Below are 27,820 nucleotides of genomic sequence, written 5' to 3'. Positions count from 1 at the left end.
ATGCACGGTAGAATTTTTTAAAATGGAACAGATATTTAATTCATGAATATTGCCGAGCGAGTGACAACTGCCATGCTGTTTTTGAGATGGAGTTAAATTTGTTATGGATGACAAACAGCAATTACCCTAAAAATACATGTTCACTATAAAGCCAAAATCAACCACGAATTTCACATTTAATTCTCCTTCCCATAGGAATGCTTCACAGGAACAATGTAACAATTGGCTTTGTAGTTTTTAAGAAGAAAATAAAAATGAAAATTGTTGACGGACGATGGTTGACGCACGACGACGGACGAAGACCAATTGCAAAAGGTCAACAAAGTGGCTCAGGTGACTGCATAAAAGATCAGGGCGAAGTTAAAAAATATCGGAAATGTTTGTGATAATAATTAGCAAAAGGGCAATGTCTCATGTCGCAACCTTATGTCAAGATCAAACATCGCTCTTTTAAAATTACTTATGGAAATCTGTAGTCTCGATGGCAAGACACATGTGTTGATTTCATATAAAGGGTAAACTGGGGTAATTTCGACCACTTTTACTGATACGTCAAATTTAGTTTTAAAATGATCTTTACGATATTTCCGTGTGAATGTCTGAAATCATTTAGGATAGTTTGGATTACTTTCTGTCATGCATTTCTACTTTCGAGTAAAATTTGTCACTATAAAGGAATTTGAAGAAAAGTGAATAAACATGTCACGGGGGTTAATTTTGACCGGTCTCAAGGTAATTTCGACCGCATGAAGGATCGAATTCGACCATGGATGCACTTTTTTTGGCATGTGTGCGGGAATGGTAATTCAGAAAAAGCAGCTTGCAATTTGTTAGCAGTTGTTTGAATTCATATAAACAGGATTGCAGCATAATAAAAAAAAAATATCAGATATATTGTCACCTGCATTTTATGAGGATGGTTGCGTATCGATATCGATGACAATCGATGAAAACTCTTTTGCAATTGACCATTATTTTTATACATTTGACAACATAATATGTTGATAATTATATGATTATCAAATGCTAAATATATATCGTCAAAATTATCCCTTTTGGGACTCCTCGACTCAAAACATATACGATTTACAGATTTTAAGTAATCGAGTGATAGCTATACAAGTTTTATCATACCCAGACCACTGCATGACATAAGCATTTTTTTCCCTTTTATATGAGTTAATACTAGTACATTATTAAACAAAGAAAACACCGCTGTGTTACCACCTGTCTATAGAAATTAGGAAGCTAGTAAGCTCATAGTTAGACTTGAATTTTCTAACACGTGTCCACCACTCAAATTTAAGTGGTCTCCACTTTTTAAAATTCTCATTTCACAACGTTCTCAGTCAAACTTTTTTTTTCTCTTCGAACACTTTAGGGCGAAGATGCAAAGGCGAGGGAGCGATATTACTATCGCTCGTTCGCCATCGCAACTTCGCACTTTCGCTTTTGCATTTTGTTACTGCATAATCAGCAAGTCTCGGTCGATTACATGGGATTTATCAATTGATTATGGTGTTCCGATGGGCCGCTTTCACCTTCACATTTTCCTTGGACGAAGATGCGAGGTCGCGATGAAGGCCGTTGAAAGTGCGAATGGGCGAAGGCGAAGAGGCGAAAGTGAGAAGTTGCGACGGCGAAGTGCCAAGGTGGCAGGGGATAGTTTCGAACGAAAGACCCGGTCAAAATTTTGGAATAAAGGGAGAACCTGAGGTTTGGCTGGTTATTTGAGGGGGTATAAATTGCTAGAATATTTATTGCATTCATTTTGTGGATAGAGGAGCTCATGTCAATTTCATTAATATATGACACTTTAATGCTGGTAGCACTTTTCATCAGATATGGAATGAAAATGCGAAACTGTGGCCAAAATTTTCACTTTCGGTTTTGTGCTTGAAAAGTAGGGTGGGTTCAGAACACGAAATGTCAATCGAAAAGAAGGTGATTGACCCCCCATCAATTGGTGATTATTTGCATGGGTATACATTAAGCTACCACTCCTATGGTAGTTTATGGCAGTTGCTCGGGACTGCAGCGTGGTTCGGGACCCGTGAAATTGTGAAAAATGGGCAATTTTTCAGAAAATTTTGAGACCGTCCCTGGCTATTCTCTATAGTGCTATAGTTTGCTACCACAAACATAAAAATGCGAAGGCAAAGGTGCAAAGTTGCGAGGGCGAAGGAGCGATGTAATTATAGTAGTATCGCTTCTTCGCCGCCTCCACACACTTGCACTTTCGCCTTCGCATTTTTGCGCTTCGCCGTCGCATCTTCGCACTTTCACTCCTTCGCCTTCGCACCTTCGCACTTTCGCATCTTCTCCCTAAAAGCGAAAGTGCGAAGGTTGAAGCGGCTCTATCGGATCACCAGATATAGGGGAGAAGCAATTGTAGCGCACACACTGCCGCCTGGCGTCATAATGCAACAATATTTACATTTTTAAGTGTCTTTGCCTGTGATAACACTACGAATCGATTTTGTACCATACAGTCCAATAACACTACGAATCGATTTTGTACTATACAGTCCAATAAATTCAAATGATGTATTGTTGGAGCTCAAGCGGGGTTTTGCATGCTTGATATTCTAATTTTAATCGTGCTACTGCTGAAATTTATATAAATATAAGTAATAAGGAATCATTCTTTGGATATTATGAGGTAATAATTTCGGTCGGAGCGTGATCAAATCTAATATTATAAATCCCTTCGGTCTTTTTTGGATTTGATCACACCCCGACCAAAATTATCACCTCATAATACCCAAAGAATGATTCTTTATTCCTTAATTAAATTCGTTCAAATTGTACTCGTCTATTGAAAGAATTTATGGTTAGCGTGATTGAATTCACGTTTGTAACGGAGAAAAAAGTAAAAATATACACGAATAATAATTATAAGAAAGTATTGCAACATTGAATCAGGGACGTATATACTAATACTAGTATATACGTCCCTGATAGAATTAAGCAAACCATAAAGAATAAAAAAGAACCAAAGTGAAATTGGATAAACATGAATATGAAAACAGTGGAGTAAAATACAAGTGTAATGTTATACTAAATTAAGAATAATTAAAGAAGTAAGCATAATAAGAATTAAAGCAAGATACATAGACTTTTGGCGGTAATTCCCTTCCATACTTTCACATGTAATTAAAATCACCCAAATGTTCAGCATAAATATTTTGGGACAGACTATAGAATACCGGAATATTTGTTTCTAATGGCCAGAGACATAAATAACAGAGATTGGCAACTCCGCCATTAGCCTGTTTTGTTGTTGAAAAATGGTACGGGACCAACCTTACTTTGAAAACTACATTTTAGTAAACTGAGATAATGATCTTAAACCAAAAGTATATTGTTTTAACGAAAAGTGTGCATAGGTTTTGGGCATTTTTGAAACAAAAAATTGAAAAATAAGATTAATATATAGAAAGTATATTGGCCAGCTATAATCCATCGGCGAAATCTCGGACAACGGGTAGCCAACTGCCTCCTAAAACTCCTCTTTAAATATTTTTTATATGACATAAACTCATGAAATATAATATTATGAATGTTTTGGTAATAGGTTTTAGCTGTTTATATTTCGATATACCTGTTTATTAGAGACATATACTGATTTAAACTTGGAACACTTTACAAAAGGGACCGCGGGATTTCGCGAGATTTCGATCGGTTGCCAATCTCTGTTATTTATGTCTCTGTAATGGCGAAGCGTGCAAAAAAATGCTTAATACACATTTATAAATTCAATATCCATGTACATATTGTAATTTTAAAGCCTCTTTGGTCCGCTGAGTTAGGCCAAAGAGTTGGATATTTTGGAACTGGTGAACGATGTTGCCGATGGGCCTAGTGTCATGTGTAGCTTTCCCGTGCCGAGTTTACCTGACGCCAAGTTGACATGTGACCGCTTGCACGGAAGTAAACTGAAAATACAAACTTTCAAGTTGAGTTTGTAAACTATTTTTTCATACATGTATTTAACACCACATTCTACTTAAATCAAGGACATACATTACCTATGTGTATCATATGTAGAACTTTTTACCTCAGCCAAAAACAGTCCTCTCAGGGCACTTAACCAATTATTCACTCCCCTCAGCCACAGTCTCTATATATATTGTAATACAGTAGCTGTTTTGGTGTCGGAAGTGTATTTTCGTCAGTGTTCTTCCACTGCCATGTCCACAATGGGGGATACAGAATTTGATGCTACACCTGTATATAGTTGTTGTGTAGATGCCAGAACACCAGGACTTCATGGGTATATCAACAGAATAAGTAATCGAGAAATTTTCGAACGTCAACCCAGCTATCCCAGGACAGTGGACGAAGAACAAGTGGAGCCTGATGATCTGTTCCATATTGTTTTTGTTTATGCCAAGGATGATTACGACACTTTCATGGATTTTTTAGGTTGGTTTAATGAAATTTTAAAAACTGTAGAAAATAGCCAATCTGTCAAGATAGCAACTCAGGATAGCGAGCATTTCCCATGTCCATATGATGACAATGTCCATGACATTTCTGAAAGAGCGATGTTTATCTTGGCATTTCTCACGAAATCCTTCTGTACTGATGAAGTGCTAAAATTCTTCACCAGTGAAGCAATTGGAAAGACAAGGTTAGATCCAACTTGTCCCAAAGGAGCACTGGAAAAAAAAATAAAACAGCAGAAGAAGTATGCTGTGAGACCTATCCACACTGCAGACCCTGGTAGTGGTACATATCGTACCCCAACTGGCCTTACTATGATGAAAGGGGTTGAATATTACAGCAAAGATAAGCATGCCCGATATGTTAAAGACCAAGTAATTAGAGTAGTCAAAGAAGCCATCAAAAAGTATGAAGAGAGAAAAAGAGTGATGGTAAATGTACCCACAACCTCAGAAAATGAAATGGAAAATATGTTGTCAGCCATGAAAAATGTTGATCTAAACCCAGTAACCACTGAACATGATACATCACTGGAGGTTGATAGTGGACCCAGCAGGCAACACAACATCACAACCTGTGAAATGGCAATAGGCCAGGTAAATACCCATAAGCACAGTATTAGATTATAATAATTACATGACATTTCAATGCATCAGGGATAATCCCATTGCTTCCAAACCTGATTTGTTTCATGTAAAAATCATATATGATTTTGCTTATCCCCAGATGTAGGTATTATTTTTTTTGCATATGAAACGAGCAAAATCCACAAGATTTCAGAATTTTTAGGTGTCCATGTTTCAGTTTTAAGTCTTTGTTTATTCAATATTGTACATTAAATATGCATTCAGAATTTCTACTCATTAGTTTAGCACATACATTTAAGTCTCTTTTATTCTTCAGAAAGCAGGCAATCTTAATGATGAGTTGAAAAAGTTGGATGCATTACTGATGAAATCAAAATATATTGACCTCAGAGTGGAGGATGTACCTGGTGACGGAGACTGTCTATATCACTCTTTCATTCGGAACAATCATATCCATGGGCTTCCAGACGGTCCTAAAAAACTCAGAAGGCAGCTTGTGAAATATCTAGAATCCAATCCGAACACTCCAGCTGGGGTGTCATACAAGGATTTTTTGTGCCTGCCACTTGATCAAGATCACGGTATCATTGAGCCAGAGGACATGGCCATTGAAAGGGTGGAAAATGTGGAAAATCGAAAGGAGCTTAGATGGCAGAGATTTCTGAAGAAGGTCCATGAGGGTGAGTGGGGAGGGAGCTTGGAGATCCTGGGCCTCTCCCAGATGTATGATGTTCCTGTCACAGTGTTATCAGTAATGGGATCCCGACTCGATGAAGTCAAGTTCAATCACACTCACAAAACCACTAGGAATCCAGTCATTTATATTGGACACTTGAGGTTGAATGGAATGGGAGCACACTTTGTGGCATTAAGACCTTTTGAAGAAAAAGCAGTTCAGCAGCCAGGTATGGCAAATTTCATTAAACGTATACACAAGCAAACTTGTTTAGAAGAACCATAACCCAGTCATTTGCTTAATGATGAGCCTTTTATTTTATTTCTTTTAAAGCAAGTTTTCAACAGGGTGAACTACTCAGAAAAATGGAAAATAACAACTTCCTGTACCTAGAAGGGCAGATAATATATAAAGGAGAACACTCGGAGCGGATTGGCTGTATCAAGGTAACCCTTCATGGCAAGGAGAGTCATGGTACGGGATTCCGAGTGGGCAGCAAGTACTTCATGACAGCCTTCCATGTAATGGAGGATGTTTTAAGTAAGTGAATGCATAATTATATTCATGTGCAGGCAAATTAATTCAAACTGTTTATACCATGATTCAGTTTTGTTATTAATACATGAGAAATTATTCAGTAGATGTTAATACATGTATTTTAATTAACATAATTACTTTATTAATTTTTTTTTTTTGCAGATTATCATTTTATTTAAAAGATATTCAAATTGTCAAACTTAGCATATTAAACTTTGCCTTAAATTAAATTTTTTGGTTTATATTTGTGTAAACAAAATTTATATAATGGTATTTGCTGATGCTGGTTATATGTATTTCTACAAGGCTCACTGCCTTTATGAACCACCAAAGAAGGCATTTTGTTGTTTAGATAACGACAATGATGAATAGTAATCTTTTGTATATAACTGCATTGTAGTTCTGTTTTGGGAAGAAGTATACAGGAGATTGACAGAGGAAGTACAAGGACAGATGGAATGGACAAAGGACAAAATACCAGTTGATGGAGCATGGAAATTGTCCAAACTCTTGCCATTTGTGGACCCCATCAAAAGAAGTAAGCTAGTTTATAATTGATAATAATGAAAACCAAACCTTTGTTTTCCTGCTAAATTTTTGAACTTCAGAACAAAAGTAGTTATTTTGGCTGCTTTCTATAGGGAATATTTTGCCCCTGTTTACCGGTAATTTTGATCACATTTCCCCTCTTTGTCGATAGAGAGATGCTGCCATATTGGATTTTTCCAGAGCAGTCATATCAGTTTGAACTTTTGTTTGAAACTCAATGTCAAAAATTATTTTGCTATCCTCTCATTACATCTGTCATTAATAAAGGTATCCCTTTAATCTGCATACTGGTACTGTACCAGTTATCGGCTAAGACCAGTTATCGGCTAAACTGAGAGTTCGGGTTTATATCACGCGACAATCCAAGATTTTTTAATTCAGTCGTCTTTTTCGAATAAAGAAAAGTAGGTTTGCTTGAAAACTTTCTTGAATATGTTTTTTACATTAATTTAGCTTAAACGATCATTGTTTACCGCTGATTTTACATCTTTGCACTTTCAGCAGTGGGGGAAGTGACGTAATAAGTTAAAAATAGAATATTACCTCTTTGTGATACGTTATTATATCCCTTCTTTGATTTGACATATAAAATCAATACATTTAACATGTATAAACAAAAGGAATTCACGAATTTCCGAGAAATTCGTAGCGCAATTGAACGCTTGATTGCACAATTCTGTATTGAATAGTATACGATTTGGAGTATTACCGTATGATAATAAACGAATTATTTTATGAGTTTTGTTTATAATGTATCATGACCCCGATTACTTTAGTGTGACCTAGCAAAGGGGCATAATTCAAACTAGATTTAGCAGAGTATAAAATCAACATGAACACGGATTTTTACTATGTTATTATCACGAAGCCGATAACTGGTACAGTATATCGTAAAATCTCGGCAAATTCGGGGCGTGCTTAAAAGCACAAAACAAGATGTTTTGGGGTCTAAATAATGATATAAACTAACAGATTGATAAATAAGGAGTTCACTTTTTAAAGTACATTGTATGTCAAGTTTTATCCAAAAGTATCAAGAAATAAGGAACTACGAAAAGAAAACGTTAAATTTTAGCCGATAACTGGTACAGTGCCAGTATACTTCTTCAGATAATGGACAAATGGCTAATATGAGGACAGAAGTTATTATGTAATAATTCTGGTATTCCCTTCCAAATACTATAGTACTGATATGCATAGTCAAAAGGCGTTGATTTTGATTTTGACCATTTTGAATATGGGCAGGATTGTATACATTGTGTTATTGTTAGGTAGGGGGTTAATGTTTTTATTTAATATGAGAAAAATATATAATGTGAGGTGCCTGTTGGTTTAGTCACATGACAAAATATTGGGAAAATATTATAAAATATTCTCAAGAACAACAAAGGTAATATTATAATATTATTCATATTATTTGTATGCCATTGGATGCATTCTCAGGTAGTGTATATTCGACTTTGGTCAAGTTCATTCACTTGCATGTATATACATAGTTTTAACAAATATGGATCCTACCAGCAGTTCAGATGAGCAATGTGGCCCCTAGGCATCTTGTTAATGTATGCAATGCTTAACTAAGGTATTTCTAATCATGAACCAAATTTGAAATTCAATAAATATAATGTTATGTTGTGAGCAAGACAAAGAGTTTACAATAATTGTTATTTTAACAAGGCATGATATTTGATATACTTTTTCACACTTCATATGTATGATGCAAAATGATGAAATGTTTTCTGACAAGACATTATGCTTGTGATTACTGCAAAAGAATTATCATAACTTTTTGCATGAGTGATGCTTTTTTATTGCCTGCAACTGTTTTTCTGCTGTGAAACAACAAAGAAAGCATTTGCATTTTATTGTTTAAATATTACAATAAATTATTGTCAACATGTACAACAATATACATATACATGTATAGCATTTCTAGTTTTTTTTACAGATGAATTGATGGAGATAGGTAAACAAACCATCACAAACTTGGTTCAAATCAAATTTGGATTTGTGAGAGACAATGAGTACAGTTCTCTTGCTAAGTGTTCATATGAAGTAGCATTTGCCTCTCCATCTCACGATGTTGTCATTCTGGAGCTGATAGAAGATACAAACTTACCGAATCCATTTCACCTTAAAACCATTAACGCAGCAGCCACAAATCTTCATGTGATTGGTCATCCTGGTGGTAAAAGACTAGAGCATGACCCATCATGCAAAATCATTAAGGACCAGAAAGAGTTAGAAAATCTAGTGAAAGAGGGCATATCATTCTTTACCAGTCGAGGTTACAGAGAGGACCAAGTTAAGGAAGATTACAAGCCTTGTGTTCTGTCTCCGGACCGCCTCTTCTTCCATTGTTCCAAGAGCATAACTCATGGCGCCTCTGGTTCACCACTCATTGTCATCATCAATGAAAAAGAGGCTCAAGTCATTGGGATGTTGCTTAGGGGACACCCCAAATTCTACTACAACTATGTCAAACGAAACGGCGACCGTCCCGATCTGCTTGTAGAGTCAGGAATCTCCATGGAAAAAGTTTGGTCCCTGCTTGTTCATCACTCTTTACATGATTTAGCCGCAGATATATTCCCAGAGCAGTTCTAGATTCAACATCAACTGAGCTGCCTCATGCATAGCATTATAAGAGAACAAACTGATATGAATTTTAAAATACAGTTTTATATTATGCATGTTTTAATTACCAGAGTTTGTGTTTATGGAAGGAAGCATTGTCTTGTGCCACGGTCCAGTGTCTCCATAGCTCTCTCCTAGATGTGAGTGGTATTGGTGGTGGTTTGTGACCATGGGAAGGAAGGCAATACATGCACAATCAGTACACTACAATGTATTATACATGTGCAGTAAAACTTGTTTAGTACGAACATGGATATAGCGACATATCGGATATAGCGAAGTTTTTTTGAGTCCCTGGAAAATTTTTTAAATTATCTTTGCAAAATTTTAAGGTTTTAAGGAATTTACGGATATAACTAACTGATTTTGAGTTCCATAAAGATGAATAATGATGAAATTTAACACTTTTATAGCAAATTTCTTTACAGTTAAAAAAGTTTTCACTACTATTTAATATAATAGTTTGGATGAATTTATTTTCACATAAATTTTCCAATTTACGATCCGATCATTAAAGGTATAAAAAAAAATGTACTTTCATTCTAAGCCTCAATTAGCAAAAACTGTAGTATGGTGTAAGAAAACATGCATATAGTGAATTTGCTGTATAGTTATTATTAAGAGTTCATTATATGAATATAATTAATTATGGATATAATGAAGTAAATCCACTGGTCCCTAGGACTTTGCTATATACTAGTTTTACGGCATACATTTGTCAAACCTGTGTTAAGATTTTGATGATGACGTCCGTTATAAAATTTAATCAAATTTTGTTGAAAATACATGTGTACCTTTAACATTGACCTTTTCTATATTATTGTTGGCTTATTTGAGGCATTGTTGTTTAATGATATATAATATTTTTATTATCCATTTTATTTTACAATATCTATAAATAGAAGAGAATGAAAATAATTATTAAAAGTAACTTTTTAAGAATTGTTTATTTTTTGTATGTTTATTTTTTTTGTGTTCATGGATTATTTTTTTTCATGCTTATTTTATTTTGTTTGTTTGTTTATGTTTTACATTTAAAATGCCCTTTCAAAAAAAAAAAAATTAGATCTGTATTAACAAACACAGTTTGTGTGATAGAGATATGCATTCCTGTTCCATACTTGCGAACTTCATCCTTCATAAATGTACACTGATATTTTTCTTGTGCCCCCTGTTAGTTCTGTTGTTTCAATTAATACTATTGAATGTAGAGTTTAAATAACTTTGATTTGTTTTATATGTATAATTATTGCATTTTCTGAATATTTATATACTTACTGTTTGTTCGATTTTCATTCATAACTTACATGTAACTTCATTTTATATTTTGGGACACACATTCTGTGGTAATATCAAGTGATATTAAGATTCACTGTTTTAGATTGTTTCAAAATAGGCAGCAACAGCTAAACTAATCTGTCTGTACAAACATATTTCAGTTCATTGGAAAATGTGTTCATAACTCTATATATGCAATTGTTGCAATAAGTTAAAGCTTAGTAAAAAATTATGCATTTTAAACTAGGTACGTATACAAAGAAAATTGTTTGTGCATATTTTTATATTTTTCATAGTATGAGAGGAGATATAGATAGATTTTCTCATTTATGATGGCTCAGTCTTCGAGATTTAATCTGGAAGTGGTGTTAAAAACCAATTCTATTTTTGTAAAAGGTGATATTTCATAACAAAATATTGCATTAAAATAAATGATATCTATATATGTAATAAAGAAATATTTATCCTAAAATTTCTTTTTGCATTTTTCTAAACAATATTTAATTAGAATCATATAAAAATAAAGAAATCATTTCAATGGTATTGGTCACATATTTAAAGAAAAATAAAACTTAAACATTTTACAGTTACTACCATGAATACCAGAGAGTTTGTACCCAGCATATTTGATAGTTTCTATTTGGTACGTTGGATTTTTTCTATCCAGTACATTTGATAGTTTCTACCCAGTATCATCTTCGCTAGCAAAGTGTCCGATTCGTTAATTAGTTTCTACCCAGTACATTGGATAGTTTCTAACAAGTAAGTTGGGTAGGAACTATCTAATGTACTGTATATAAATTATCCAATGTACAGAGTAGAATCTATCCATTATCCAATATACTGGGTAGAAACTATGCAATATTCTAAGTAGATACTATCAGATGTGCTGTATGGAACTTAGAAACTATCTTATGTACTAAGTAGAAACTATCCAATGTACAGAGTAGAAATTATCAAATGTACTGAGTAGAAACTATCCAATAATCTAGTTAGAAACTGTCAAATGTACTGGGTGGAACGTTTTCATTGTTCTGGGTAGAAACGATCCAATTACTTTTTATCCAGGACATTGGAGAGTGAGTTTCTAGGGTGCGTCGATTTACCCAAATCGAACATAAAATGACCCAAATGGAAAATGAATGGCATAATTGAAGATTTTATTTAATAATTTCAATCATTATTTTAGATATGATGAGTTTTTTTAATTGAAAAATTTCAAAGAAAACATAAAACAACAATTTCTGACCAAACGGAAAGAGAATTTGATAATGTAGCCTTATCAATTAGTTTCATGATTTAAATATATGTACATGATTTATTTTTTTTCGAATCTATTTATGGGATTGTTAGCCGTTATAAGTAGTATAACGTTGCCCAGCTCTTGCCACGTGGATGCCATCCTTATAAGAGCCATAATTTTGAAATAAAAATATTTAAAGCCAAAAAGAACAAATTGAAATTTTCAAATAAAAATATTTAAAGCCAAAAGAACAAATTGAAAAATTAAACGTAAAAAATATAACTTCTGTGCAGAATACTTCAAAAGAAAATTTTTTTTGTTTAAAAATAAAATATATATATTCAAATAATTAATGGTTACTTAGAATTTCATAAGACCTTAAAAAAAAATTTCAGCCCAAAAATCGATTAAGAAATCAAAAAGTAATTCAAAAATTGATGCATGGAAAATGAACCACATACATGTATCAGCAAAAAAAAAACCCAAACCAAACAAACATCATATCAAAACATGCACTACAGGATTGGTTTGAGCTACTATTTGATTAAATGCACTATTATAAGAAACAACCGAACAGCACTGTATTTACAGCACCTAAATTATTTAACATGCATAACAAGAATTTGCCATCTAACTAACTTATATACATCTATATTTAGAAGACAACTATTATTTATGCATATTTTCCTAAATAGAATAACATTTTTCTTATATACATCAAATATTTACAGCACTTGTAACCACTTAACTATTAATAAATCATATATTAACATTGTAAAGTTTCATCGTTGTACAAACAGAAATATCAGATTGTATTTAGAAACTGTTCCTATCGTGTTAAACACGACGCCCTACCAGGGCCCGGACTCAGTTACCTCACACAATCTTATTCTATAACAATTTCATTAATAAGTTCTTTTATGAAAAAAAGTCATAAATTGGTGTTTTTATTATCATAATGATTTTTCACAAGTTACTATTCGGTTTGTCACATTTGATGTCACATTTTATGGTTGAATTATTTAGGAATTGTCACTATTCGGTTTGTCACATTTGGTGGTAAGTCCTTTCGCGTTATGGTCACTTTACGGTTTGTCTCTTATCGGTGTCTGGTTCGCTCGGCCTTCGGTCTCCTACGTTGGCTTGGTTTTTGGGCCACCTTGTTGTTGGAGGAATCTAGATAAAATATAAAATTATTATCATGTTAATATACTATTTGTATGATCGGTATTGTCGTTATGTCAATAATTAAAGTAAAGTAATTATCTGCAAATTGAACATAGTTACCTGGAAGCTGTTCGATGTAGACTTGATGTAACTATTTCGTCTTGTCCGGGGCTGGTGGTTTCTGTGTTACAAGTTTCTAGACTATTTTTTTTTTCTGAGACGCTAAACTTTATCCATGTATCTTGGGCATTTACCTTGTGTTGTTTCATAGATTCCTCCAGAACATAATTTCTATTGCCATGAAGGGCGCATCGCAGATCGTGAAACTGGATGGAGCTGATCTCGTAAATCTTTTTGATTAGTTCCAGTATTTTGTGTGGCTTCCAGTTTAAAGAATGTTTTAACCGATTGTTCATGGACTCGGCGTTGTTATTGGTCCATTGTTTTCTTATGATGCCAGTTTGCAGAGGGTTGTAGACATGTTTTTGTAGGAGAGGTTTAAGACGATTTTCAAAGTGTTGGTTGAACTGTGGGAATTTGGTTTGTAGCTGACTGGTTAAATGATTAATCTTCCACTTTTGAATCGAACGAAAAGGAATCGTCTGCGTTGATTATCCCTTCGTGGCCAAATATGGAGGAGGCTATGTTTTCCCGTTCCTTGGTGCCGCAACCTTCTTTGTTTTTGAGATATCGGCGAACGTTGTCATTGAGGTGTTTTGTGCAAAGAAGCTGTACCGGATCCCGAAAGGCATGGCGAACTGCTTTCAAAACGGCTTTTTCTTCGTCGCTGCCGACGTTTAGACCCGATAGGAAACCAAGTTTGTTGTTTAGGTGGCAGTACATGTGTGGTATGATTCGGTCTCCCCATCCCAATGCAGCAATGTTGGTCCTAGGAAAATGGGATTTTGAAGTGTTTCACGTTTGACAACTTTCCGGTTTTTATATGCTGTTGTCGTGACGAAACAGGGACCTAGGTTGAAAGTACGGTCGATACCTAGAACGCTGCCATTGGAGCTTGTACAGTTAGACTTTAGGTCTTCTAGTTGTTCGTCTGAGTAGATGATGATACTTTGAGGTTTTTGGTGTTACAAACAATTCCCGAATGTTGCTATCGCCGTTCTGACACATTGAAATTGCTGCTAAAACCTCATCGGCAACGTTGTGAATGTCTTCTTTCCTAGAATCATTTATCGCGGATTTGTTTTGCGTTAGGGGCAGCCATGGAGTCGTTAAGCCTCATCTGGTGGGAAATTTTGATTGGCATTTGATGAGTGTCTTTGGTGATCATGGCAGCATCACGTAGAATACTAGGGTCCGTTCTTATGTATGACTCCTCTATCGATTTGTTGTTACCATGCTGCATCCTTTCGCTATTACGTTCGCCCTGATACTCTACCAACGCAATTTTCTGTTTGTCTTCGTGCTCCAGGGAAAGCTTTGTGAATATGGTCACCCTTTTTCTGTAGTTGTCGTTGGCCTTCAATTTAGCATAGTAGCGATGACATCGTAGTATGGCTGCTTCCGTGGGTTGTGGCTCTATTGGAGGATAATGGTGTTGACCCTTGACCATCTTCTCTGTGCAATAGATGTTATTCTTGAGAAATCCATTTCCCACCATGGTTTATGAATGTGGAGTTGACAGTTGTACCCGCGCGACCCCATGCTCCACAATCGTCTGGGAACTCATGAATGGTTTCGGATGTTTTCTTTAGAAGCAGGTAAACGTTGTCCTTTGGTCCCCAAGGAATACTAGTAGTTGTTGACATTGATTCTATTGGTGTAGATATGATAGTTTGGAATGCTTCGTCAACTGACATAAACTTGTTGCCTTGAAGGGTTTGAAATTTATGAGTATCTGGAAGCATGTCATATCTATCATCATCTGAAGCTGCAAAACTGTTGTCTGGAGATGACGCTGAAGACGCGAACGACGAGCCTAATAGAGAAGACATCGGGGATATGTCGATACGACGTGGTGCTATGTTTGGTTTTGATTTCTTGTTGGTCGGTGTCAGGTTGTCGGTTGTTCTTGGTCGGTTTTTTTAGGCAACAGGCGACATCAACTCCGGAGATGATGGTGGTTTAACACTTGGAGATGGTAGAGAAGGTGAGGAGGATGTCGACACAGGTGAAGCAGCCGAAGATATTGGTTTTGGTATTGGATGCTTAGGAGTCTTAGTTTTTGGAAGTTGTAGTTTCTTGGTAGTTGGTTTAGTTGTCGATTTGTCCCTCAGGTCGAAGCTGGATTGAATGTCCTTGGGAATTTTTAAAATGGACTTCTTTTCTTTCCACTCGACTCGTTTTGGTGTAAAACTTTTTCATAGGACCATTTTCACATAACTAATATTCATCTTTTATTATGGGGCGATTGGTCGTTTTCCTTGATATTAACAAGCAATTATTTCTCATTAGTTCAACTGTATATCAACGAAACTGGTAGATTTGTTTAGTATAGTCTATGTGCATGTTTCTTATTCTCGTATATAGCACTTATTTTCATTGATCGTAATAAGAATTCTATCATGTAATAATTTTGTATAATTTTCTATTTAATGGTAAGGACCTTAAATAAGGTATGTACCTCTGACTTTTGAACTGTATATAATGATTGACCTCATGTACCATTTCATAGTTTGTGCGATTAAACTAAATTTAATTGAAAAAATTGAAAATTAAAAAACTTGTTTGCTATTTCAATGGGATTAACAAACTTACCTCGTAAAGATTAAGTATGGTCCTTCTTGTAGAAACAGTCCGGATCAATTAAGTCCGGGGCAATTTGGGAGGCATTTAAAGACACGCATCTCATATAATTATGTTCTAAAAAAAATTATGAATTTTCATTGAATACTGAAATATCCTCATAATTATGTTACTCATCTCATTTTCGTGTGATGTTTCTATATGGTATTGAACTTTCAAATTTTACTGGTCAAATTGACCAATGAGCAACATAATTAAGAGTAAGTTGCATTGATGCAACTTACTCTTAATTATGTTGCTCATCCTTTCTTTTTCTTTTTTTGATTTATTTATCCAATATCGAAAATAAATATTTGAATTATATTGTTATAATTAAAAGGGTATCTCGAAATGAGTATACATCAACAGTTATATTAATAGTTATATGAGCCAGTGTATGAGAAAAGGGGTCTTATGACAAAAAAATCACAAAATTATATTTTGATTGCTTATAATGTAAGAAAACATGGGAAAACAGAATATGTTAAAATTATATTCTTATCTTGAAAATTAAAACTTCAATTTTAGGTTGAATGATGGCCTTTGATTTCATCATGACGTCGACATTGCGTACTGTTTATTTTGACGTCAAAATTGTTAAAATTGGTGAGATAATCGGCATTGCTAAATAAAATACGTGTTTGACTTTTGCTAATCACATCGTACAAATGAACATATTATTAAAGTGATTCATAAATTACTTATAAAAGCCATACACTTTTAAAATATTCGATAAGATACATGTCACAGGATTAGTTATTTTAGTTAATAAGTAATCATATTTGCGTTCATATTATTTTCATTTCCCATTGTTCGTTTGTTTACATTCATTCATTAAATTTATCTTTAGTTAAATAATATTTAAATTACATATAACACTGTGCCGGATAATTATGCCAGTGCCAAAGTGGCATTTTTGCACCCGCTTAAGCTGCATATATCGAAAAATTCAAATATGCCATATGATAGACCATTGCTTAAAGAGTTAACACACACCTTTGTTATCATTGTATCTCACCTGTCATGTGAGATATTTACCTTTCAAAAATAAATTCCTGTAGGAAAATAATTTTTCCCGTAGGAAAAACAATATTCCTATAGGTAATTTGAAATTTCCTATCGGAATACAAGAACTTCCTATAGGAATTTTAATTTCAATTCCGATAGGATTTGTTAAAATCCGATAGGAAAACTTAATATCCTATAGGAAAACTACATGTCTGAATCAAATTCCTACAGGAAATATCATTATCCTATAGGAAATACAATTCCTACAGGACTTTTAAAAATCCTATAGGATTGTCAATATTTCCTATAGGAGGATCAATTCTTCTATGGGAATTATCATTTTCCTATGGGATATTAATTTTTAAAGGTAAATATCTCACCTGTCAGGTGAAACAAACTAAAAACAAAAGTTGTTATATACTCTCTAGACAATGGTCTTTTATTTGGTACACATGGATTTTTCCGAAACTGCATCTTAAGCGGGTGCAAAAATGCCACCTTGGCACTGGCATAATTATCCGGCACAGTGTTATATATTTGATTAAAATGACTCACCAAGTATAACAGGAAAATGAACTAATATATAGTCGGGTTGAAAAACTATGAAGTTTAATAATTCAACCGTCTGTCTTGGGTGGTGTCGTGATTCTGAATTAAAGTTCGTGCTCAAAGTTAGATTAAGCAAACGGACATGCGCACTCACTCACTCAAACCCGAAAAACCAGTCTAACACACCCATTCATTCACTGATCCACCCGCCAAACGTAACCACGTGACCTCTCGTACTACTGTCATACTATGAATGAATGAAGCGGTGTGAATGTAAACAAACGAACAATGGGAAATGAAAACAATATGAACGCAAATATGATTACTTATTTAAAACTAAAATAATTAATCCTGTGACATACATAAACATAGATAAAACGTAATTATTCAATTGATTATTGATGGAGTTTAATAGTTGTTAAAAGATGACAGGGAAATTTATTCCTCATTGGGACATTGATTAGATAGTTCCTACCCAGTACATTAGATAGTTCCTACCCAGTACATTGGATAGTTCCTACCCAGTACATTAGATATAGTTCCTACCCAGTACATTAGATAGTTCCTACCCAGTACATTGGATAGTTCCTACCCAGTACATTAGATAGTTCCTATCCAGTACATTAGATAGTTCCTACCCAGTACATTAGATAGTTCCTACCCAATACATTGGATAGTTCCTACCCAGTACATTAGATAGTTCCTACCCAGTACATTGGATAGTTCCTACCCAGTACATTGGATAGTTCCTACCCAGTACATTAGATAGTTCCTACCCAGTACATTAGATAGTTCCTACCCAGTACATTAGATAGTTCCTACCCAGTACATTAGATAGTTCCTACCCAGTACATTGGATAGTTCCTACCCAGTACATTAGATAGTTCCTACCCAGTACATTAGAAAGTTCCTACCCAGTACATTAGATAGTTCCTACCCAGTACATTGGATAGTTCCTACCCAGTACATTAGATAGTTCCTACCCAGTACATTAGATAGTTCCTACCCAGTACATTGGATAATTCCTACCCAGTACATTGGATAGTTCCTACCCAGTACATTGGATAGTTCCTACCCAGTACATTGGATAGTTCCTACCCAGTACATTGGATAGTTCCTACCCAGTACATTGGATAGTTCCTACCCAGTACATTAGATAGTTCCTACCCAGTACATTGGATGGGTTTTACCATATTCTCTTTTGAGAAGTGGACAGGCATAGCCTTTTTCCATGGATGTAGGCTTTGCCTGAGTGTCCACTTCTCAAAAGAGAATAGCCTAGGTTCTACAAGAATATTGGATATTGTACATTTGATTATTTCTACATAGTACATTGATTGCCTCCGAAGTCAACAATTTCTCTAACTACGTAATTTTAAACCTTAGACATAGCATCGAAAATCGCCGATACTAAATGAAAGAGAAGTCGTCATCGTATTTATGCAGTTTCGGTCCAGGTATAATAAACTTTAAAATACTGTACAGTATTTTACAAATGGAAATGTCCGAGCGTCTTATGTTTTACGACACATGTAGTATGATTCATAAACAAATTTCAAAAAACTTTACACAGTCGCGCGCTGAAAATCGACTATAACGAAAAATTATGGGCCCCTTATTCATACGTCGGATTCCCGTGCCTAGCATACCTGACGCCAAGTTGACATGTGACCGTATGCGCGGAGGTAGACTAAAAATACACACAGGGATTTCCAAAATATTTTGTAGTCTATTTTCATACATGTTCCTTACTATAACTGGTGATTGATGATATCAAAATTGAATACCACAATATGCTTTCTGGCTGTACTTAAATCAAGTAAATACAGTATCTATGTGTATGTACAACTTTTTACGACAGCCACAGGATAGAGATATTTACGGTAACGTGTAGTTTCGGTTTCGAAACAAACCACAACTATGGAGGACACAGAATTGGATGCTGCACCTGTAGACAGTAGGTGTACAGACGCCAGATCACTGGGACATCGAGGGTTTATCAACAGAATAAGTAATCGAGAACTCTACGAACGCCACTCTAGCTATCCCAGGACAGCTGATGATGACCCAGTGGAGCCCGAGGATCTGATCCATATTGTTTTTGTTCGTGCCAAAGAAGATTATGACACATTTGATGGTTTTTTAAAGTGGTTTACGGAAATTTTATCAACGGTAGAAAATGGCGAAACTGTGACATATGAAACACACGATAGTGAGCTGTTCCCAGGCACACACGATGACAATATCCATGACATATGTGAAAGAGCAATGTTTATTGTGCCATTTCTCTCCAAGTTTTTCTGTACTGATAAAGCATTACGATTCTTCACCAGTGAAGCGATTGGAAAGACAAGATTAAATCAAACTTGCACCAAAGGACAGCTGGAAAAAACCTTAAAAAGGCAGAAAAAGTATGCTGTGAGACCAATTCATACTGCTGACCCCCGTAGTGGTACATATCGTATTCCAACTGGCCTTACTATGATGAAAGGAATTGAATTTTACAGCAAAGATAAACATGTTGGATATGTGAAAAACCAAGTAACAGGAATGATCAAAGAAGCTATCAGAAAGTTTGATGAGAGAAATGCGGCCATGATCAGTGCACTTACTGGAAGGGACCAACTCCTGGAAGAATTTGATGAAAGTTTTGAGAAAAAATTTGGTCCCCCTCCAGTGGAACCCAGCATTGAAAGCATTATGCATGGAAACCCAAATGGTCTGGCTCTCGTAGGAAATGGATATGGTGTCCAGGAACAACAGGTTGGAAATATGGGAATGGGAGAGTATTTAACTCTGACCACTGATTCTCTGGCTGCTGAAACTGATGGAAACACTTCCTTGACTAACAGTGCTTCATCAGATACTCAAGGAAACAAGCAACTGAATGATACAGCAGTTTTTACAAACGGAGAGACAACATTGCCCCAAACAAGCACAACTTCTGAAGGTGAAAGGGTAAATTTGTTGGCAGAGGGGAAAAATGTCTGCATAAATGACAGTAATGGTTTTAGGCCAGCTGCGTCTCAAAATGATATATCACTTGAGATTGATAATGGATCCCTTCACAAAAATACAGTACAAAATGCAACTCAGAAAGCGGCAAAAAGCCAGGTACTTTAATAATCATTCATCAGCATTTCATTACAACATTAATTGAGGTATAATTTCAAGTTGTTCCTCAACTTTAAGAGGAATAAAAGGTCAAATTAAAGTTAATCAAGTAGATTAGGGTACATTATCAGATCATGATTTCGATTTGCTTTAACAACATTGACTTTTTATGTTTAGATTAAAGAAGCAGTCAGTTGCTTGAGGTTTTTTTAACCATTGAGTTGATTATATAAATTGTCCTCTTTAATACCACTTTTTATTGGTTTTCAGGACCAGAATTCCCCAGACAGAGCCCTCAATTTCAGTCCTGGTGTCAGAGTGAGGAAGGACTCTGGGGAGACAGTGAGGACCAATTATATATCTTACACAGGACCCGCTGTTCCAAATATTGCAAAGGCTGCGGCGAGCAACACTACCCAGGAAGAACTAAAGGGCAAACAACCTATGAAAAATCAAAGGAAAAAAGGTAAGTCAGAAAAAATTTAAAAGATCAGATTAGTAAAAAAATGATGAAAAAACATTAAAATATATCTCGGGATGAATTATGATTATTACCCGGGGGTGTTAAGGAAGCATATGGACAATTGAGCGTCTTATTTTGACTGTTATAAATCGTGAAAAAAAACCTATTTTGAATAAGATGAAAAACTTAGTATAAGTATTATCCTTTAATCCTTTAAAATAGATGTCAGTGCAATAAAATCAGTTAGTACATCACTGCCACATTGGTGCATTATAACGTGACAACTATAAATAGCTTACGTATATTCCTTAACATAAAATGAAGATACAAAGAACAACACTACCCCACGGTTTTCAAAATAAAATAAACATACCAAGTGAAGGCAAAACATCTCAGTTTACTCAAAACTGCTCCTAGAACTCTATGTTCTTCTTGATTAAATAGTTATTCATTCGGCTCTCGTAAACCTTCCCAACTTTTATAAAGTTTGCACGGAAAACGGTATGTTGCATCAAAACAACACACAATTGCAACATGTGATTCTAGCAACGATTTTAAATTGAAGAATTGATCAAACTAATGATATGTATAAAATTTCAAGTTCAATATATACGAGGTAGTGTTGTTCTAGCCAGAGGAAAGCCTGGCCAAGAAATAAAAGCAAATTCACATACCTTTTAGAGAATCATTCATAAAACTAACATCTCTCCCAGTATTCTTATGTTCAATTCTCAATAAATCACACCACAGTACTTTATTAGAGTTCTTAATAGATTAGTTATATTTTGAATATGTTTATGATGCTTTCCGATCAAATTCACACGGCATTCAATGTGCTTCCTTAACACCCCCGCGTAAACTATTATTGACTTACATTGTACATATCATTTTTATCAATTTTACCTTTCCTCATCTATCCTTTTTGTGTTATCTGGCACATAAGGCCATATTTTTATCATGAGAAATCTTTGATACAAGATTTCACTTGTAATTATTTCAGGAGAAAATATCATTGTCATTCAAAACTGTAGAGTGGTACAAATTGGTGATGGATCTGCCATTCATACCAGAGAAAAGAGGTACATACACTAGTCCCATCAACAATTCACTTTTTTGCCTTCCGTTCCCCTCCCCTTCGACCAATTTTTCATTCCGTTCTTTGCATAAAATTCTTTTATTATACATGTATGATCACTGATTATTTTCTAACATTGTAATTTAATAACAGGGAATGAAATGTTGGCAAATTACACTGAATTATTATTGCTGTAAGATTTTACAATTTTGAGCATAACATGTACATTCGGATATATACTATTTGTTATGACTGTATGCATTTAAACATAAGTATCAATCATGTAGCAAATTAATGCTTAAATTTAATTGTAATTTGATAGGAAGTCTGCTCAGAAGAATACCGCAAAAATTGAAACAAGTTGGTATGATACCAGCCCAACCACACAAATCTCTGAGAGTGAGGCCAGTTGGAATGATTTGAGTTCCACTGATGAGTCCTATATTGAGACTAGAACTAAAGTGATGACAAACGAGGTAAAACTGGATATCATTGCATTGATTGGGCTTATTTTCAGTCTGACAGAGACTATACATACATTGCCTCTCAACACTTATTTTTTTATCTTGACTCTGCATGTTTTACATTTCTATATATAAATGTATTGCCTCTCTACACTACACATATTGTCTCTTTACACTACATGTATTGCCTCTCTACACTACACGTATTGCCTCTCTACACTACATGTATTGCCTCTCTACACTACATGTATTGCCTCTCTACACTACACGTATTGTCTCTTTACACTACATGTATTGCCTCTCTACACTACAAGCATTGCCCCTCTACACCACATGTATTGCCTCTCTACACCACATGTATTGTGTATTGCCTCTCAATATTACATGTATTGCCTCTCTACACTACACGTATTGCCTCTCTGCACTACATGTACAGGTATTGCCTCTCTACACTACACGTATTGCCTCTCTACACTACATGTATTGCCTCTCAATATTACATGTATTGCCTCTCTACACTACACGTATTGTCTCTCTACACTACATGTATTGCCTCTCTACACTACACGTATTGCCTCTCTACACCACACGTATTGTCTCTTTACAGTACATGTATTGCCTCTCAATATTACATGTATTGCCTCTCTACACTAAACGTATTGCCTCTCTACACCACACGTATTGTCTCTCTACACTACATGTATTGCCTCTCAATATTACATGTATTGCCTCTCTACACTACATGTATTGCCTCTCAACACCACACGTATTGTCTCTTTACACTACATGCATTGCCTCTCTACACTACAAGCATTGCACCTCTACACCACATGTATTGCCTCTCTACACCACATGTATTGCCTCTCAATATTACATGTATTGCCTCTCTACACTACACGTATTGCCTCTCTGCACTACATGTACAGGTATTGCCTCTCTACACTACACGTATTGCCTCTCTACACTACATGTATTGCCTCTCAAAATTACATGTATTGCCTCTCTACACTACACGTATTGCCTCTCTACTTACATGTATTGCCTGTTTACACTGAATATAACAGGAACAAATGTTTTTAAATCAAGGTAAAGCACTGATTCATGGGATCAGAATCAAGGTCATTAATTTATAAAGGATGAAGAAAAGAAAACATCTCTAGCTATGTGATATATGATTACACTTGTAATATATGATTATGCTATGTATTTATGTTTTTTTTCTACAGGACACTGTAAGCAAGGAGTTTAACACCTCAGACAGTGATAATGAGAATGCTCTTTTTGCTGACAACATTCCAAGTGACTTCAGTCGTGCATCAAGGAATTCTGCGAGGTCCTCTCAAGGTAGAAACCATTGTAATGTTCAACATAACATAGCCACAAAATTTTCTGTTAGAAGGATAGGAGATTTGAGGAATTGCTTGCTTTGTTCAACACACATTTTGTGTTTGGCGTTTGGTGTTGGAGTCAATAGAGTATACACATGTTTACTTGTTTAAAGAGTGTATTAGTAGTCTTTTGATACTGTAAATCAGAAATCCATTCTTTAAAAAAAGGATAGACCTGGGGTTATATTGCCATTGAAAAGATTGAGGGTAGAAGAGTAGATTGGGGGAGGGGGGGGGGGGGGGGTTCGACAATGAAGATTAAAGGTAGAGGCATTGATAAAGAAGATAGAACAATTGGATGTAAAGGAGAAATTACGCATAATTAACCCAAATTTGAAAAGATTAATTAAAATTCATTTACATTTATAGGCACATGAGTTTGCAAACATTTCTTTTTCTCTTTTTTTTTGTTAAAGGTTTGCAAATGGCTGAGGAACATGGTGAAGAGTTAGAGGAGCCTGGGTCAGACATGGATTCTTTCCTTGGTAGGTGACCAGTGCTTTAAGAAAACAATTGTACAGAAGGTACTTTCATAAATAATAGAAATATAAGGTATCCTTAATCAGTAGATGTCAGGGGAGTGAGACTCCTAGCAAGGTTCAGGACATAGAAAAATTGATAATGGGACCTAACAATGCTTAGTACCTCTTTCATTTGATCATTTCTGTAAGGATCATGGTGATTTTCACTATTAGTGGTGAAACTGCATAATGTGTGTAGATCACAATTAGAATTTATGATGTTGTTATTATTTGCAGATGAACAATTGAATGATCCTTCATTAGAATCTCTGAAACCTTTTGAAGAGGGTATGTGAAACAAATGAAATTACATTAATAAACCATAAACTGATAACATCTATGCATAAATATTTACATTTCTTTGTTTCTTGGAATATCAAACTGTTTACTTAATCAATTCAAATTGATTATAATGCCTCATTTAATACCAGGTATATACTCCATATCTTTACAATGTGTTTTCCTGCTGACTGTCTCATGGTTCTCCGTTTCAGACCCCCTGGAGTGTACCGGTGTCTGCCACGAGCCCATAGTCCGACTCTGTAAAAACACTATGAAGAGATATGGTTCCATTGACAGTGGGTACCACAGCCACTTCAGTCACATCTACCAGACAAGTCCGACTCCCCGCCCAGGGACTGAACAAGATGACGACGAAGTGGATTGATTACTGTTTTTGCTCAATCAGCTTTAATGATTACTGTTTATGATTAAGATTCTAAACCTGTAGCAAATATTTTAGAATGCATTGGACTTAGCAAGGCTAGAGGGTGCAAAAGGTTGTGTATTTGAAGAGACTTTAAGAAAAGTTTAATATAACAATAGAGTCAGAAGATTTATTGAGAGAGAAAAAAGGCAAAGAGAGAATTAAATGTTTTCTTTCTATGTATGCTTTTTAAAATATATTTAATGGTGTAATCAGAACATGTATTTATGTGGATGAAAGATAGAGGTACTTTTTCAGTGACCCTCGTAAGTTCAAGAACGTCCAAGTTATATTGAAACAAAAGTTATATTTTGTAAAGGTGAATATCTTTTAATTGCTTTTCAAGAATAGCCATAATTACATATATAACTGAAACCCTTCATTTACATTTCCTAATCATGCAATGTTAACAGCTATGAAGTATGGTTTTTATTGTGAAATTGAATGGTTATGAGATTAATTAATCATAGTCTATTTATTCTTGATTTACTGTTGAGGCATTTAGGGATTTGTGTTAGTTCAACAAGATACACTGATGCATCATCTTTATACTATTAATACATGTTTGTTTTGTTAACAATTATCTTTATAATGTTAATTAACAAGTGAAAGGCGATACAATACAGGGCATTGTTACACTGAAATTCTTCTCTATTAGTCTGCTGTTATTTGGAATTGTTATACTTTCATGTTAAATACTGAAATCTGATTGGTTAAGACGCAGTTAATAATATTTACTATTACCCTCAGCGTTAGCAACGCACTTGGCAACGGGTAACATTAAAAAATGTTACATGCGCGAAAATTATGCGCGTACGGTTCGCTGTAGAATTCACGTTATTCCTATATAAAAGCAGTAAAATTTTCTTAAAAATTTTAAAAAAGACATTCAGTATAACAAAATAAATAGTGCCTGTTTGGGAGGATAACAGTTGAAATTGACACCCCTCGAAAACCATTGTCAACCTCCGCTTCGCGTCGGTTGACAATGGTTTTCTCGGGGTGTCAATTTCAACTGTTACCCTCCCAATCAGGCACTATTTATATACTATGCATAAGTAATTTAATTATATATTGTAGGTATTATATACATATCTGACAGGGATAAATTCTGTTTTGTTGCTCTAGTCTGAGGACACTGTAACAGGTGCTTTGTACATGTACTGGGAGATGGGACCTCTGTGATATTGGGATTACTGGTCGTCAACAGTAGCATTGGCTTCTTTCTTTGCCTTTTTTTGCTTACATTTCAATGATATTTCTGTTTGCACATGAACCTGATACACATGTGATTATCTCTAGGAGATAAGTGTATCTCTAGGAGATAAGTGTATCTCTAGGAGATAAGTGTATGAAATGGTTCATAAAGCCAAGAAATGAGTTTCCTGCATTATATTATGGCTCATTTTCTGAAACGTTTTTGTGCCTACTTTATGTTTCAGTTAAACATTTCTAAATGTACATAAACCTGGCCTATAAATGTATGTAATTATATCTTAAGAACATGTATTGGGGACAGCTTCAAAAAACCAATAATTTAATTTTGTGTAGATGACCATGTACTTGTACAGGTACCTTAAAAATGATGCTTAATCAGACTGTGCAAAGCACATGTAGTGCTCTTAGCATTAGCCATTTTTGCTTTAAAAATGAACTAACACTGATAATGAATTTAAGTATTTACATGTATTATTTTATTTTTCCAATCTACAGATGGTGTACAAGTGTTACTGGTTGCTCATCGTTCTGTCTTCTGTTTCTAAGAACATGTGATAATGCAGATTTAGTGCATGCATTACTATGAATAAGTCTTCACTTGTTGAACTGTTCAATAAACTTAAAACTTGAGTCCTTCGTTGTTTATTTTACAGATAACTGCTTTTGAAATGATGTGTAAGCTTTTAGGAACTCCACCGGGGCCTCCCATTGGGGGTAGTGTGAAATCTCTGCTGGCAGTACAGTTATACCATGCTTAGGGACTGTCTTCCTGAAAATAACAAATGGAAGTGATGCTTATTTGTATTTATTGAAAAAGGAAAAACTGGAGAGAAATTATAATGATGTATAATTATTGGTCTCAATTTTGGTCAAAACCAATACATGACATTGTATTTGAGTGTCAGTCTATAAGTGAGATAGAGAGATCACAATTTTTTTTAGTGTAAATAGGCTCAGGCCCTGTTTTGTTTACAATTTGAATGTTAAAGATAAAATTCCAGGTTTTATATAGACCTAAAATGAATGTGACAAATGTCAGGAGCTGGTTTATTTATGTTCAAAACAAATTACCAGATACAAAAATCAGCTTTTACAGGTATAATGAACCAACGTAAACACAAGGCACAGGCCTTGTTTTCATAACAAAGAATGTAAGCTCTGTTATCTTGCTTATAACTCCATGACTGACACTTAAATTCCTGCTGATCATTAGAAATGCGTTACTAATTTATTGTATACAATAAAACCAGAAAATTAAAATTTGACCAAAATTGTGGCAAACCCCTTTGATGTATTCATTCAAGTGGGAACAAATGGAGAGAGACACAAGCACAAACTTGGCTACTTACTTGTAGTGACCGATGAACACAGGCGGGTTAACTGGGTCGGAGGGACCGTAGATCATGTGGACTGAAATATAGAGTCATATAGTGTCAATAATTAAACATT

General features: G+C 34.9%; 3 protein-coding genes across 5 annotated transcripts in view; 2 read left to right on the top strand and 1 right to left on the bottom strand.

The window, feature by feature from the left end:
* Window positions 1–3,386: 3,386 nt before the first annotated feature.
* LOC105335031 (uncharacterized) lies at window positions 3,387–11,185 on the top strand. The gene is made up of 5 exons (XM_066081077.1): window positions 3,387–5,045; window positions 5,353–5,941; window positions 6,046–6,252; window positions 6,650–6,787; window positions 8,747–11,185. The coding sequence occupies exons 1-5, from the start codon at window positions 4,194–4,196 to the stop codon at window positions 9,403–9,405; spliced, it is 2,445 nt and encodes an 814-aa protein (XP_065937149.1). The 5' UTR covers window positions 3,387–4,193; the 3' UTR covers window positions 9,406–11,185.
* A 7,919-nt stretch (window positions 11,186–19,104) lies between these two features.
* On the top strand, window positions 19,105–27,001 carry LOC105318149 (hypothetical protein). 2 transcript variants are annotated; one of them, XR_010712717.1, is made up of 8 exons: window positions 19,105–20,536; window positions 20,807–21,002; window positions 22,000–22,078; window positions 22,397–22,550; window positions 23,765–23,882; window positions 24,343–24,450; window positions 24,685–24,735; window positions 24,942–24,981. XR_010712717.1 is itself a non-coding variant. In XM_011415085.4 (8 exons), the coding sequence occupies exons 1-8, from the start codon at window positions 19,343–19,345 to the stop codon at window positions 25,112–25,114; spliced, it is 2,034 nt and encodes a 677-aa protein (XP_011413387.3). In that variant the 5' UTR covers window positions 19,107–19,342; the 3' UTR covers window positions 25,115–27,001. The 2 variants fall into 2 exon arrangements, 1 of the variants encoding a protein (XP_011413387.3); XM_011415085.4 differs by having other exon boundaries at window positions 19,107–20,536; window positions 24,343–24,411; window positions 24,942–27,001.
* LOC105317665 (mesoderm-specific transcript homolog protein) overlaps window positions 26,825–27,820 on the bottom strand; it is a 5,107-nt gene continuing 4,111 nt past the window's right edge. For both annotated transcript variants that reach the window (XM_011414379.4, XM_020062967.3), the window contains 2 exons: window positions 27,721–27,781; window positions 26,825–27,140 (listed from right to left, as the gene is read on the bottom strand). In XM_011414379.4, the coding sequence (XP_011412681.3) occupies window positions 27,014–27,140; window positions 27,721–27,781 (188 nt within the window). In that variant the 3' untranslated portion in view covers window positions 26,825–27,013. The remainder of the gene's footprint in view (window positions 27,141–27,720; window positions 27,782–27,820) is intronic.

This window comes from Magallana gigas, chromosome 4, assembly GCF_963853765.1.
Source record: "Magallana gigas chromosome 4, xbMagGiga1.1, whole genome shotgun sequence".
NCBI classification, from domain to species: domain Eukaryota; kingdom Metazoa; phylum Mollusca; class Bivalvia; order Ostreida; family Ostreidae; genus Magallana; species Magallana gigas.
The sequence above is the reverse complement of the archived record's forward strand: the minus strand, read 5'-3'. Positions and strand labels throughout refer to the sequence as shown.